The 16270-nt window shown below is 41.4% G+C and overlaps 1 protein-coding gene across 9 annotated transcripts in view; it reads right to left on the bottom strand.

Moving 5' to 3' along the window:
* Positions 1-16270, bottom strand: part of LOC105494555 (EYA transcriptional coactivator and phosphatase 3) — a 115624-nt gene that overhangs the window by 15763 nt on the left and 83591 nt on the right. For all 9 annotated transcript variants that reach the window (XM_071097751.1, XM_011763070.2, XM_011763073.2 and 6 more), the window contains 4 exons: positions 14563-14646; positions 10165-10254; positions 7500-7558; positions 3281-3441 (listed from right to left, as the gene is read on the bottom strand). In XM_071097751.1, the coding sequence (XP_070953852.1) occupies positions 3281-3441; positions 7500-7558; positions 10165-10254; positions 14563-14646 (394 nt within the window). The remainder of the gene's footprint in view (positions 1-3280; positions 3442-7499; positions 7559-10164; positions 10255-14562; positions 14647-16270) is intronic.

Here is a 16270-nt window from a genome sequence, read left to right as displayed (position 1 = left end):
CTACTACTGGCCTTGGAGGTCCTTTATCTTCTGAGAAATTGCTTGGAAGATTATCACTGAGCTAGTGGTGAAAAGCATGAGTGCAATGACCACAGGGATGTTGAGGAACAGGGTACAGATGTTCAAGCACTTAGTGGTGGAGGCACAGGCCTGGGCCCTAGTCACGTCACCCACCATCTTCCTGTCCCTAGACTTCATGCAGTACGCTAATGCTATGAAGCCCATGAAGCACCAGTTCATGAAGAGCATTTTGAATAGGGTTCTGGCATGGAGATCTCACTGCGGATGTGGATCACAGAGGACATCGAGGGAGCAGAGCTATGGGGTGCCCCCAGCATAGCAACCTCGTGTTTCTCCTTGAACATCTCCTAATTTGGCGGGAGGCCAGTGTTGGCGTGAGTGAACAAGGATTTGGAAGTGTGGTTCTTGGTGTCAAGACAAGACCAGTTGCCTTTTTTGTTTGAGATGGAGTCTTGTTCTGTTGCCCCGGCTGGAGTGCAGTGGTGCAATCTCAGCTTACTGCAACCTCTGCCTCCCGGGTTCAAGCAATTCTCTGCCTCAGCCTCCCGAGTAGCTGGGATTATAGGCAGCTGCCACCACGCCCAGCTAATTTTTGTATTTTTAGTAGAAACAGGGTTTCATCATCTTGGCCAGGCTGGTCTTAAACTCCTGACCTCATGATCCACCCGCCTTGGCCTCCCAAACTGATGGCATTACAGGTGTGAGCCACTGTGCCCAGCATTTTTTTTTTTTTTTTTTTAATTTCTCTTCTTGGAGAAACCTTAGAGTAGTGCTACTCAGAATGCCATTTTTACTTTATCAGAGTGTTTTGGGGATGTTCAGGCAAAAATAAATTTTTAAAAAAGTGTTGTTACAGGGACACAATAACAATAAAATCAGCTGACAGAAATAATAAGATTCTGGTGCAAGCTCCTTCTTTCATCACCAACCAATAGCATATCTTTGGCAGACTGGTGGACCACACTTTGAATTGCACTGCTTAGAATACAACATCAAGGACCAAAGTGTGAAATATTAGTGTTACAGCTAGAAGAGTCCTCAGCATTTCTAATCTCTCTGTAAAGAAACCAAACCCAACGAAAAAAAGGGCCCTAAGATTACACAGTAAGTTCGTAGCTTTTGGTCTTAAGAAGTCTTTCCATTACTCCACACAACTTCTATGGTGACTACATGTCCGCTTGCTTCAGCACATGTTGACATGAAATTCCAGGTTGAATAACTAATTCTCTGTACTGTACTTCTGAAACAACTCCAACTGATAACACACTAAAACACTGCCCAAGACTAGATCTCTAAACACAAAAGAGAACTCATATGAATGGGAGCCTGCTCTCAGACACTTCAGTTAAAATATTCAAACAGTAAATCTGGATCTGAATTTTCTATAGTGAAGGTTAAAAAAAAAAATCCTGTATTCTATTAGTAATACTCCATAAAAGCAGATGGCATTTTTGTGAGGAGGAGAACTGGAGTATAATTTGTTTTCAGATTGATGGTTCCACAATGCAAGTCTAGAATTAGACGACTGTCTTAACATTTTGGATAAAATGACAACAAAACCAGTACCTATATATGATACACTCAACTAATACATGATGTGACACTTTCATCAATTCATATTGGTACAAAACATACAGCTGGCCATTAATTTTATTCTGTTCTCCAAAGTAGGCTCAGAGGATTCTCACACAGGGTTACATCACTTTGTTCAGGAAACCAGGTCCAGGCATTGGGCAGGAAAAAATAAGAGACTCAGGCTGAATATGGAAACTAACAAAAGAAAGGCTAATGTTTGCGAGAAAGAAAGTGCAAAAAGACTTGGAGTTGCCAAAATAAGAAATATTGGCTTTGAATCATGAGAAAAAATAAGCAATAAAAAAGGGAATCTGAAAAAAGTAATTAGATTCCTAAAGTCTGGAAGCCCATGATTTTTATCTGGTATTAGAGAGCTGTTAACTGAAATGAACCAAATTGATCTTTAAAGTCTTGTCCCTACTTTCTGCACCATATTGTAAGGCAGCATATTATAGTACAAGGGCTCTTGACCTTGAGTAAAATACCTCTAGTCTAGCAGTCCTCAACCTTTTCAGCACTAGGGACCAGTTTCGTAGAGGACAATTTTTCCATGGACCTAGGTGGGGGGCAGGGGGTTTCAAGATGAAATTGTTCCATCTCAGATAATCAGGCATTAGATTTTCATAAGGAACATGCAATTAGATCCCTTGCATGTACAGTTCACAATTAAGATTTGTACTTCTATGAGAATCTAATGCCACCACTGATCTGACAGGAGGCCGAGCTCAGGCAGTAATACTCACTTGCCGGCCCGCTTACCTCCTGCTATGTGGCTGTGTGGCCTGGTTACCAATAGGTGGCTGACCAGTACCAGTCTGAGGCCTGGGAACTGGGGAACCCTGCTCTAGGCAGTCTATGTAATCTCTGAATCTTCGAGCAACATTTTGTATGTATGTATATCTTTGAGGGTGATGGTTTACAGTTTTACATATTTTCTCAAAAGGATACCTCACTAAAAAAGGAGCTGCATGAAAGTACACTGGACCAAAAAGTTAGGGAATGTGAATTTCAAACATGGTATGGTTACAAATCTGCAATGTGACCATGAATAAGCTGCCCCCACTACCCCTATGATGGACATCACTTTTCTCAACTGCAAAATAAGGAATTTAGATTAGACTTCTGTCTCTTTTAATTCAAACAATCTATGATTAATTAATTCTAAATAATAGAATTTTAGGCATAGTGGCATCTGGCATTTGAAATATTTCTGGTCAGAAAGAATTTCCAAGATCCTTCGAATCACAACACATTGATATTGCCAACCTACAATCCTGGACCTAGATTTCCATCCGCGAAGTTACTAGCTAGTTCTATTTGACTTGTCCTAATAGTTACATAAACCAGCCCCCCAAAAAATGTGGCACCCTATTAACTAGCATTGACAGTAGTTGTGATACATGTCATCAAACATAATCTACAGAACACGTTTCCTTTAAAAAGGCATTTGTCCAAAGAGAACAAGAGAACTTTCCAAAATTATGCTTAGAGAAGCCCGTTAGAAATATAGAGCTTCCTCCCAAAAAGTTTCAACCAAACCTCTATTTTTTTAAATACAGAGTTTAACATGTTACTGTGGTATAATTTATAAGCAGTTGTCATGGGGAATCTAAGGAATCCCTGGAAAGGAAAGGAAGAAACCAGGAAGAAACAGAGAATCAGACTGGTTAGATGCCACACTTACCACCCACGTTGCTTTTATGCTTATCATAGATTTCTCTCACTTTCCGGTAGCGGAAAGCTAGTTTCCTCATCCAGTCCACACCTCCCTGAACACCCACAGAGGAACCATGGCTGCCACTACCTCCTGAGCCACTGAAACCATCTGTTGAGAAACTGTAGTTGCTGCAAGGAGAGAAGACAATAAAAATTAAAATTTATACAGCATAAAGTTTTTGTTTGAGTGCTATTTGGTTGGGTTCTTGGTATCTGATAAATAAGGCCAATGGCTTTAAGGATCTTCTTCCTTGGTCTCTGTCAGAGTCTATCTTTCATTAGTTCTCTATCTCACACTTATTACTTTTATCAAAGAAAGGATTGAAATGAGAGAGGGAAGGAAAGGTAGAAACAATTCAAGCACCAGCATTCCTTAGAGGTTGACTTGGGATAAGGCATCTTTTTCACTAATGACAGAAAATAACCACACAGTGAAAAAAGCAGAATACAAAATTTTGTGAGTACACATACACATACAGTGATGGCAACTATGTAAAAAGGAGAAATATGAAAAAATAATGAAAGCAAATAGTCTAAAATGCTAACAATGGTAAGATAATGGTAGATATTTTCTCAAGTGATCTGCTAGCTGGTTCATGTTCATAGGTCACTGTGGTAGCTTCAAAATATATCCACAAATTATCTGATATTCCTCTCTTCTAATTCTGCTCCCCTTGGGTATGGACTATACTTAGAATATAAATAGAATGTGATAAAAGTGATAGTGTTAGGCTTCAGAGACTAGGTTTCTTCTGCTCTCTCTTGGAGCACTTGCTCTGGAAGAAGCCAGCTGTCACGTGAGAACATTCGAGCAGCCCCATGGAGAGGCACGTGTAATGAGGAACTAAAGCCTTCTGTCATCAGCCACATGTCAGAGATTGGAAGCACATTCTGCAGCTCTAGTTAAGCTTTCAGATGATTAGAGTTCGAGCCAACATCTTGATTTCAAACCCAGAAACTCTAATTGAGAATTACCTCTGGGGCTGAATGTGGTAGCTCATGCATGTAATCCCAGACTTTGGGAGGCCGAGGTGGGTGGATCACCTAAGGTCAGGAGTTCCAGACCAGCCTGGCCAACATGGTGAAACCCTGTCTCTACTAAAAATACAAAAATTAGTTGGGTGTGGTGGCGCATGCCCGTAGTCCCAGCTACTCGGGAGACTGAGGAAGGAGAATCGCTTGAGATTGGAAGGCAGAGGTTGCAGTGAGCCAAGATCGCACCACTGCACTCCAGCCTGGGGCGGGGAGGGAGGGGGGAAGAACTATCCCTGGCCAGATGCAGTGGTTGATGCCTGTAATTCCCAACTATTTGGGAGGCTGAAATGGGAGGATTGCTTGAGGCCAGGAGTTTGAGACCGGCCTGGGCAACATAGCAAGATCTCATCTCTAAGAAAAACTGTTTTTAATTAGTCGGGTATGGTAGCGTGTACCTGTTGTCCTAGCTACTTAGGAAGCTGAAGTGAGAGGAACACTTGAGCCCAGGAGGCTACTGTGAACTATGATCGCACCATGGCACCTTAGCCTGGGCAACAGAGCAGGCCCCGTTTCTTTGAAAAAAGAAAAAAAAAAAAAGAACCACTTCTGTACACTTAAAAAATGACAAAGATGGTAAATTCCATATGTATATTTTACCTTGACAAAATAAAATTTGTAAAAATAAATTAATAATAGATTTTCTAGATTTAAAATCCTTTAATTTAAGTAGGCTGGGAGTGGTGGCTCATGCCTGTAATCCCAGCACTTTGGGAGGCCAAGGAGGGGGCATCACTTGGGTCCAGGAGTTCGAGACCGGCCTGGGCAACACAGGGAGACCCTGTCTCTAAAAAAAAAAAATGGAAAAATTAGCTGGGTGTGGTGGCATGTGCCTGTGGGCCCAGCTACCCAGACGGCTGGGGTGGGAGAATCACTTGAGCCTGGGAGGTTGAGGCTATGGCAAGCTGTGATCACAACACTGTACTCCAGAGCCTGGGTGCCAGAGCGAGACCCTATCTTAAAAGGAAAAAAAATTTAAAAAAAGAAATTGAGTACAAGCCGGGTGTGGTGGCTCATACCTGTAATCCCAGCACTTTGAGGGGCTGAGGTGGGTGGATTGCTTAAGCTCAGGAGTTTGAGACAAGTGTGGGCAACATGGCACTCGTCTCAAGAAAAATACAAAAAATTAGCCAGGAGTGGTGGTGTGTGCCTATCATCCCAGCTATTTTGGGGGCTAAGGTTGGAGGATCGCTTGAGGGAGGCGGGGACAGTGGTTACAATGAGCCGAGATGGTGCCATTGCACTCTAGCCAAAAATAAAAAAAGAAATTGTGTAAAGAGTAATAAAATTAATAAATTAAAATAAAATAAAAAATGTTAAGTATTTTTTTAAAAAGAAAAAACTAGCTAGGTCACTTTTAAGTTCCTCACCTACAGAAGCTGTGAGAGGATAAATGTTTCATTGTTTGTTTGTTTTTCAAGATGGAGTCTCACTCTGTCGTCCAGGCTGGAGTGCAGTGGCGTGATCTCGACTCACTGCAACCTCTGCCTCACGGGTTCAAGCAATTCTCCTGCGTCAGCCTCCTGAGTAGCTGGGACTACAGGCACATGCCACCACGCCCAGCTAATGTTTGTATTTTTAATAGAGACGGGGTTTCGCCACGTTAGCCACATTGGTCTCAAACTCCTGACCTCAAGTGATCAGCCCGCCTTGGCCTCCTGAAGTGCTGGGATTACAGGCATGGGCCACTGCGTCTGGCCATTTAACTGTTTTAAGGTACTAAACTTTGGAGTAATTTGTTGCATAGCAACAGATAATACAATCATACAAACTAGGAAGGATTAATATTTCATAAGTAAAGATCTAAAAATGACTGAACAACTTGGTTCAATCAAAAGTTAAAATAGGCCGGGCGCGGTGGCTCAAGCCTGTAATCCCAGCACTTTGGGAGGCCGAGACGGGTGGATCACGAGGTCAGGAGATCGAGACCATCCTGGATAACACGGTGAAACCCCGTCTCTACTAAGAAATACAAAAAAAAAACTAGCCGGGCGAGGTGGCGGGTGCCTGTAGTCCCAGCTACTCGGGAGGCTGAGGCCGGAGAATGGCGTGAACCCGGGAGGCGGAGCTTGCAGTGAGCTGAGATCTGGCCACTGCACTCCAGCCTGGGCTACAGAGCGAGACTCCATCTCAAAAAAAAAAAAAAAAAAAAAAAGTTAAAATAGATCCCAATATGCTAAGAGTGAGATTCTGTGCTTAAGAAAATATAGCTGCTAAGATATGATAGGTTAGCCACACGTATAAGAAAAAAAAAACACAAAAAACTGGGATTCAGAGCAGAATATAAACTCTTCAGACCAGACCTTTCCCTGAAAAGAACAGTAAAGTGTCATAAGAATTATGCCCTCCATGACCATGTGCCAACACAACATGTACAACTGGATGCTGCACCTGAAAGTGAAACCTTCCAATATTCTCAGCTCTACCTGACTTGGTCCTTATTAAGGTGGTATGTCCAGTTCTGCTCTGCATTTGAGAACTCATGGATGGAACACTGAATTTTGGGGTAGTTACTGGGAAGAACATTTTACTTATAAAAAGGGATAAACATTAAAACAAACTAATATGAAAAGATGTGACAAGTTTTTTTCTTATAAGTCTTTAAGTTAGATAAATTTTTGGATCCTTCTTAGCTAAGGCTACTATACTGGGTCAGAAGAAAGAGGAATGAGAAGCCTGAGCAAGCATTTTGCCACTGAGATCTCCTTGGTTTAGCTTTCACTATAATAAAATGTGGAAGTCTGCCTTACAGAGATGAGGTCTCCCTATGTTGTCCAGGCTGGTCTTGAACTCTGGGACTCAAGTGATCCTCCCACTTCCAAGATGCTGCAATTACTGCATGAGCCACTGTGCCTGGCTTGCTACCCATTCTTTAAGGTTCTGCTCTAATGCTACTCCACTGAGCAGGCCTCTCCAATGTTGGCACCACCCACTCCCTATCCCCACCAGAATTCTTTCTTCTCGTGCTCCACAGCATTTTCTATTGTCACCTTCTCACACTGTACATCATGGTTAATTGTGTTTGTTTCTATGTCTCCTAACAGGTTGTGAGCTCTTTCAGAGATATATTCTATTTATCTTTGTTTTCCTCCAAACCTAGACAGATCTTGCACATAACAAGTATACTGGTGTCCAAGAATCATTATGTTTATCACCTCAAGTCTTGGCCATTGTCATCAGAAGCCACATCTTCCACATGTACCTGGTCACACTCCTGTTAAAAGACAAAACACACTACTTCAGTCCAGGGAGTAGGAGTGGTATTACCATCATGACATACTATAAAAAGACCATATACAGTGTCAGGATAATGAAATGCCTTATGGAATCGCTTATGTGTGAGTGATCACTCTCATACCCCTTGCTGTCCAATTCCTTTAAGAACTGATTCACATCCCACAGTCTTCGTGAATTCTGTAACTATCCCATCCCTTATTTCTACTCCTATTTCAATATTTCATTTCTCCAACAGCTCATGGGAATAAGCACAAGCTCCCTTACACTTCAAATGTTCTTATGTGCTACACTAGACTGTAAGTCCTATTACAGTGCAGGTCTCTTGGGGCAGGAGCCACATTTCACATCTCCTTTGCATCTCTCTGATCTAGTCCAGTATCCTTATATAGGTTGTGCCCAGTAAATTTTTATAGACAAAACAGATGCTGGTAGAGTGTGGTATCAAAACCGAGAATGACTGAAATTTCTAACTTCAAAGTCAGGAGTTAGAAGAGGTCATCTAAGTCAATCTCCTTATGTTTTAAAAGTGAGGTGAAATTATTTTCTCAAAGTCATACAATTAGTGAGTGGTAGAAAGAGACTAGAAATAATCTAGGTTTTCTGCTTCTTTTTTTCCCCCTGCTTCTCATCCAAGGTTCTTTCCACTAAGCCCATTCTACTACTGACATAAAATGCCGCCCACTGCCTAATTGATGGATGTACTCCTCTGATACCACCTAGGGTACCTGCATCAGAATCCTCTGGGGAAGTTTTTTAAAAATGCATATTCTTGGGTCCATCCCAGACCTACTTGAATCAGAATTTCTGAGAGTGAAGTCCTAGAATCTCCACTTTTAAGAAGCTCCCCAGGTGATTCTTATGCCCCCTAAAGTTGAGAAGCACTGACCTGGGGGGCAGGAACACATTCAGGTCAAATTCTTCACAGAACTTTCAGTCCCTGAGTGAGGACTATGTCTAGAAAATCATTACAAATACAATTGGCAATAATTATTGGCATGTAGTAGGTTTTCAATAAATGTTTGCTGAATAAAAACTATGATGTCCTAATTTATCAACATATGAAGTTGAGGGAAGATTTAAGCATTATAGAGTTTAGACAAAAGTACTGGAACTTGGGGCACTATTAATTTATTGAAGAATTGTCTGTTGAGTAGAACAGACATTTATTTTAAAAGAGATGGGATTACTTTTGTTGGCTGGGTGCAGTGGCTCATGCCAGTAATCCCAGTACTTTGGGAGGCCAAGGTGGGAGGATCACTTGAGCTTAGGAGTTTGAGACCAGCCAGGGTAATACAGTGAAACCCCATCTCTATTACTAAAAAATAAAATAAAATAAAATAAAAAATAAAAATAAAAAAAAGATTAAAAAAATGATTACATTGCTTTTTCTTTCTCTTTTTTATTTTTAAAAAGACAGAGTCTCTCTCTGCTGCCCAGGCTGGAGTGTGGTAGTACAATCTTTGCTCACTGCAACCTTCGCCTCCTAGGTTCAAGCAATTCTCCTGCCTCAGCCTCTTGAGTAGCTGGGATTACAGGTGTGCGCCACCATGCCCGGCTAATTTTTGTATTTTTGGTAGAGACGGGGTTTCAGCATGGTGCCCAGGCTTGTCTTGAACTCCTGACCTCAAGTGATCTGTCTGCCTCGGCCTCCCAAAGTGTTGGGATTACAGGCGTGAGCCACAATGCCCAGCCTATAAAATCCTATATTATTTTACTTGAAAATTTTCACTCTTTTTAAAACTAGGTAAATATGTAGTACACAGCTCAAAATTCAAAGGACATGAAGTGAAACATGTGCTCCCTCCCACCTTTGTGTCCTAGCAACTCATCCCTCTCCATAGATGGTAATCACTGTTGGCAGTTTCCTGTGTAGGATGATTGCTTAACTGAGGCCCAGAATGAGAACATAACTTTCCCTATGTGAGATTCACATTCTGGTCTTCTGACTCCCTGTCCTGTGCTCCTTCCACTACACCATGTTCACCTCAAAGGTGAACTCAAATGTCAAAGCCAAAAAATTTCACCATGAAGCTCTTAGTGTTTCCTGGTTTTTCCGGCACGTAACTATAAAATTATTCTGAATATCAAGGTTAACCTATATATGAACAACAAACATGTATAAAATATGATGGGTTAGAGTAACCATTTATAGATTTGACAAATCAGGAGACTATCCTTTAAGAATGTAAAATGGAAGAAAAGTCAAAATATAATTGAGAGTACAAATAATCAAACTCACTTTATGTATATTATTTAATATAGATTATTAAGTTAGAATATTGGTTTATATGTCAGTGTTTTGCCTGATGGGTTGGCCTTTCCCCTAGTACTAGATCACCTTCAAATAAACTAACAAAAATCAAATTTTTGAGCTAATAAAATTGAAGGTCAGAATCAAAACCGTGGTGACTCAACCACAAGTACTATTTCTCTAAGACTATGTATGTATGCCTTAGTGGCCAGCTGGCCTCTCCATATCCACCCTATCTAACCACATATTTTCTAAATATAATAAGTAAAAGTTCTAAATAGTTATTGAATAAAATGTCTCACTGAAGCACAGAAACAATTTAAAATACTTACCTCTAAGTCATTGAAAAATAGATGAGTATCAGCCACTTCAAAAATCATTTCTTCCATTGTTAAACCTGAGCCAATCACTACTGTTGGGTCCTAGAAGACAATAAGAAAAAATCAGCTTGACTTGGTAGTCACAGTCCTCGTTCTTATCTTCAAATTTCAAAATTATTTTAGGTCAAGGCCAAAACACATGAGTTCCCAACTGTGCTTCAAACTATCATTGATGCAATTTCATTCACAGTTATGAGAATCTACAATTGTAAAATAGAGAAGGTATGGACAGTTACAAATTTCAGGACCTTAATTTCTAGAAATTAGTAGTGTCATAGAGATAAATGAGGACAGAAAATACGTTTTTTTTTTTTTTTTGAGATGGAGTCTCGCTCTGTCACCCAGGCTGGAGTGCAGTGGCATGATCTGGGCTCACCGCAAGCTCTGCCTCCTGGGTTCACGCCATTCACCTGCCTCAGCCTCCCGAGTAGCTGGGACTATAGGTGCCTGCCACCATGCCCGGCTAATTTTTGGTATTTTTAGTAGAGATGGGGTTTCACTGTGTTAGCCAGGATGGTCTCGATCTCTTGACCTTGTGATCCGCCCACCTGGGCCTCCCAAAGTGCTGAGATTACAGGCGTGAGCCACTGTACCCAGCCAGAAAATATGTTTTTAAAAAGACACAATGCTGGCTATGCAAGGCAGCTAGCTCACACCTGTGATCTCAACACTTTGGGAGGTTGAGGTGGGAAGACTGTTTAAGGCTAGGAGTTCTAGACTAGCTGGGGCAACAAAGCAAGACCCCCGTCTCCACAAAAAATAAAATTTGGCTGGGTACAGTGGCTCATGCCTATAATCCTAGCACTTTTGGAGTCCAAGGCAGGAGGACTGCTCAAGCCCAGGAGTTTGAGACTAGCCCCGGCAACATGGTGAAACCATGTCTCTATAAAAGTTAAAACAGAAACAGCTGGGCATGGTGGTGCACACCTGTAGTCCAAGGTACTTGGAAGGCTGAGGTGGGAGAATCACTTGAACCCAGGAAGCGGAGGATGCAGTAAGCTGAGATTGCACCACTGCACTCCAGCCTGGGTGACACAGTGAGACTCTGTCTCAAAATGTTTGTGTGTGCGCGCGTGTATTTATACACATATATATCACTGTATATATTTGTATAAGATATATACATTATATATACACAGTGATATATAATTTATATAAATTACATCACTATATAAGTAAATACATTCACATATATAAATATACTTATTACATTAATATATTATTTTAATATAAATTTTATATAATGATACATATAATACAAGATATATATATTGTATTTTCACATTCTGATCTTCTGACTCCCAGTCCTGTGCTCTTCCCATTATATCTTCTTCACCTCAAAGGTGAACTTAAATGTCAAAGCCAAAAATTTCACCATGAAGCTTAGTGTTTGTTTATAATGTAAAAAAAAAAGTTTTTCATGTAATGATATTATGTGTATATGTAAATACATAAAATTTTTTTTGGCCGGGCACAGTGGCTCACACCTGTAATCCCAGCACTTTGGGAGGCCAAGGCGGGTGGATCATGAGGTCAGGAGATCAAGACCATCCTGGCGAACATGGTGAAACCTCATCTCTACTAAAAATTCTAAAAATTAGCTGGGCGTGGTGGTAAGCACCTGTAGTCCCAGCCACTCGGGGGGCTGAGGCAGGAAAACGATGTGAACCTGGGAGGTGGAGCTTGCAGTGAGCCGAGGTCACACCATGGCACTCCAGCCTGGGTGACAGAGCGAGACTCCTTTTTTTTTTTTTGATATGGAGTCTCGCTCTGTCACCCAGGCTGGAGTGCTGTGGTGCAATCTCAGCTCACTGCAACCTCCGCCTCCCGGGTTCAAGTGATCCTCCTGCCTCAGCCTCCCTAATAGCTGGGATTACAGGCACGTGCCACCATGCCCGGCTAATTTTTGTATTTTCAGTAGAGATGAGGTTTCACCCTGTTGGCCAGGCTGGTCTCAAATTCCTGGCCTCAGGTGATCCACCCACCTTGGCCTCCCAAAGTGCCGGGATTACAGGCATGAGCTACCATGCCTGACCAATATATAAAATTTTTATGCACATTTGGGATTACAGACAAGAGCCACCATGCCTGGTCTCTCTCTCTCTCTCTCTCTCTACACACACACACACACACACACACACACACACACACACACACACACACACACATATATATCTTTTTTGAGATGGAGTCTCACTCTGTCGCCCAGGCTGAAGTGCAGCAGCGCGATCTCGGCTCACTGCAACCTCTGCCTCCCGGGTTCATGCCATTCTCCTGCCTCAGCCTCCCTAGCAGCTGGGACTACAGGCACCCGCCACCATACCCGGCTAATTTTTTATATTTTTAGTAGAGACGGGGTTTCACCGTGTTAGCCAGGACAGTATCGATCTCCTGACCTCGTGATCCAACTGCCCCGGCCTCCCAAAGTGCTGGGATTATAGGTGTGAGCCACTGCGCCTGGCCTGTATATTTTTATAATCAGTTTAGTTATATAGCTTATCAGCTTATGTCAGCATGCCAGACTAGACACTAAAAGCCTGCAGAAAATACGAACAGAGGCTGGGTATAGAAGCTCATGCCTATAATCACAGCACTTTGGGAGGCCGAGGCAGGAGAATCACTTGAGCCTCAGATTTCAAGATGAGACTGGGCAACATAGCGAGATCCCATCTCTACAAAAATAAAACAAAATTAGCCAGGTATGGTGGCATGTGCCCGTAGTCCCAGATACCTGGGGGACTGAGACAGGAGGATTGCTTTAGCCCAGGAGATCGAAGCTGCAGTGAGCTGTGTTTGTGCCACTGTACTCCAGGTCTGCATGGCAGAGTGAGATACCATCTCAGGAGAAGAAAAAGAAAAAAAAACCTCCTGGCCAGGCACAGTGGCTCACACCTGTAATCCTGGCACTTTGGAAGACCGAGGCAGGCAGATCACTTGAGGCTGGAGTTTGAGTGCAGCCTTGCCAACATGGTAAAACCCCGTCTCTACTAAAAGTACAAAAATTAAGGCTGGGTGTGGTGGCTCACGGCTGTAATCCCAGCATTTTGAGAGACCGAAGTGGGTGGATCACGAGGTCAGGAGATTGAGACCATCCTGGCTAACACAGTGAAACCCCATCTCTACTAAAAATACAAAAAAAAAAAAAAAAAAAATTAGCTGGGCATAGTGGTGGGTACCTGTAGTCCCAGCTACTCGGGAGGCTGAGGCAGGAGAATGGTGTGAACCCAGGACGCGGAGCTTGTAGTGAGCCGAGATCGCACCATTGCACTCCAGCCCAGGCGACAGAGCGAGACTGCGTCTCAAAAAACAAAACAAAACAAAGCAAACAAAAAAACCCGAAAAACTGGCCAGGCATGGCAGCAGGCGCCTGTAACCCAAGCTACTTGGGATGCTGAGGGAGGAGAATTATTTGAACCCAAGAGGCAGAGGTTGCCGTGAGCAGAGATTATGCCACTGCACTGCAGCCTGGGTGACAAGAGCAAGACTCCGTCTCAAAAACAAAAAAAAACAAAACAAACAAAAAAACACACCTCCTAACAAAAACATTAGTAACAATATGAAATAACTGGAAGTAATAGGACAGGCAAAGGAGGCAGATATTTTTATTTTTAGAGATGGGGTCTTATTAAGTTGCCCAAGCTGGATTCGAACTCCTAGGCTCAAGGAGTCTTCTCACCTCAGCCTCCTCAGTAATTGAGACTACAGATGCACGCCACTGCACCTGGCTGGAGGGCAGATATCTGTATAAAGTTTATTCATAGAAACTGAAAAACATAAGCTTGGAGGTAATTTAGTATAGAAATACACAGCCTAATAGTCTCAAAACAGCCCATCCTTCTGTTAAAACTCATATGTACACTGAAGATATAACAGGTTTTGTTTGGTGTATTTAGTTTAAAAAGGGATGTAATCTATTTTAGAAAGATATTTTATCTATATATTTTACTTATATATATCTGGCATATATTTAGCTAAATAAAATGCTCAATTTGGGCTGTTAAAAGTGTGTTAAGGAATAAGACATCAGTCTCTGGAATTTATTAATATAATCTTGAGACTCTGCTCTGTTTTGAGCCTCATTTCTATACTTTAATCTTTACAAAATGCCATTCTCCTACAACTTCAGCTTTCAGCACTGGTTCTAGTAGTTTCTAGCTTTACCATCAATTCTGCCTAACCATGTAGCCTGCCTAATACAAGCTATTTGCAAGCCATTTGTTGAAGTTTTACATGGAAAGTAAAAAGCCAGCCAACAGGGGTAGCAGAGAAATAATTTCAATTATGTGTCAGAAGAGGGACTGACTATATAGTCAGAAGAGGGACAGTTACAACAAAGAAGACTCAAATTACCTTTCCATATTTCTGGGCATAGGATCCAGTAAGAAGTGAGTGGAAGATGATGATGGTTTCATCCAAGTCCCATAGAAATACCCGCTGAGGAAAGAAAATATGAAAAAGAGTATATTTTCCAATTACAACAGAATGAAACTAGAAATCAATAACAGAAAGAAAACTGGGAAATTCATAAATATGTAGGAATTAAACAATACAATCCTAAACAACCAATGGGTCAAAGAAGAAATCATAAGTGAAATTAGAATATACCTTGAGGTGAATGAAAACAGAAATAAAACATTAAATTCGTGGAATACAGTGAAAGCAGTACTATGAGGAAAAATTATAGCTTATTTTATATATACGAATATATTATACATATATGTATTTTATATATATATTAAAAAAGACAAATGATCTCAAATCTATGGCCTAACTGCATATCTTAAGGAACTAGAAAAAGAGCAAAATAAACATAAAGCTAGCAGTAGGAAGGAAATAACAATGGTTAGAGCAGAGATAAATAAAAGAAAGACTATAAAAACAACCGAGAAAAATCAATGAATCAAAAAGTTGGTTCTTTGAAAATGTAAAATTCACCACCTTTAGCTAAATTGACTAAGGGGAAAAAAAAAGAGAAGATTCAAATGACTAAAATCAGAAATGAAAGTGGGGACATCACTACCAGTTTTACAGAAATAAGGATTACAAGAGAATACTATGAACAATTGTATGCCAAAAGATTGGGAAACTCAGGTGAAATGGTCAAATTCCTAGAAATACATAGCATGAAGTACCAAAACTGTCTCAAGAAGGAATACAAAATCTGGTAAGAGCTGTAACTAGTAAGAAGATTGAATGCATAATTAAAAACATCCCAACAAAGAAAAGTCCAGGACAAGATGGTTTTAATGGTGAGTTCTTCCAAACATTTAAAGAATTAACACGAATCCTCCTTAAACTCTTACAAAAAATGGAAGAGGAGGGAATACTTCCTGACTAATGCAATGAGACTGGCATTATCCTGATACCAAAGTCACACTAAAGCACTGTAAGAAAACTACAGACCAACATCTCTTGTGAAAATCAATATAAAAATACTCAACAGGCCAGGCACAGTGGCTCACACCTGTAACCTTAGCACTGTGAGAAGCTGAAGCAGGCAGATCACTTGAGCCCAGGAGTTTGAGACCAGCATGGGCAACATGGCAAAACACCATCTCTACAAAAAACATAAAAATTACCCAGTTCCGGTGGTGCATGCCAGTAGTCCCAGCTACTTGGGAGGCTGAGGCGGGAGGATCACTTGGGCATGGGAAGTCAAGGATGCAGTGTGCAGGGATCACACCACTGCATTCCAGTCTGGGCAACAAAGTGAGACTCTGTCTCAAAAAAAAAAAAAAAAAAACCCAAAAACCAAAAAAAACCCCCAAAAACCACACATCTACAAAACTAAACAAAATAGAGGTAAACCGATTCAGCAGCATATTAAAAGAATTAAACATCATGGCCGGGCATGGTGGCTCATGCCTATAATTCCAGCACTTTGTGAGGCTGAGGCAGGCAGATCACCTGAGGTCAGGAGTTTGAGACCAGCCAACATGGTGAAACCTTGTCTCTGCTTAAAATAAAAAAATTAGCCGGGTGTGGTGGTGCACACGTGTAGTCTCAGCTACTTGGGAGGCTGAGGCAGGGAGGCTGAGGTAGGAGAATCACTTGAACC

This window comes from Macaca nemestrina, chromosome 1 (genome assembly GCF_043159975.1).
Source record: "Macaca nemestrina isolate mMacNem1 chromosome 1, mMacNem.hap1, whole genome shotgun sequence".
In the NCBI taxonomy this organism is placed as follows: Eukaryota; Metazoa; Chordata; class Mammalia; order Primates; family Cercopithecidae; genus Macaca; species Macaca nemestrina.
This window is presented reverse-complemented; position numbering and strand designations above follow the sequence as displayed.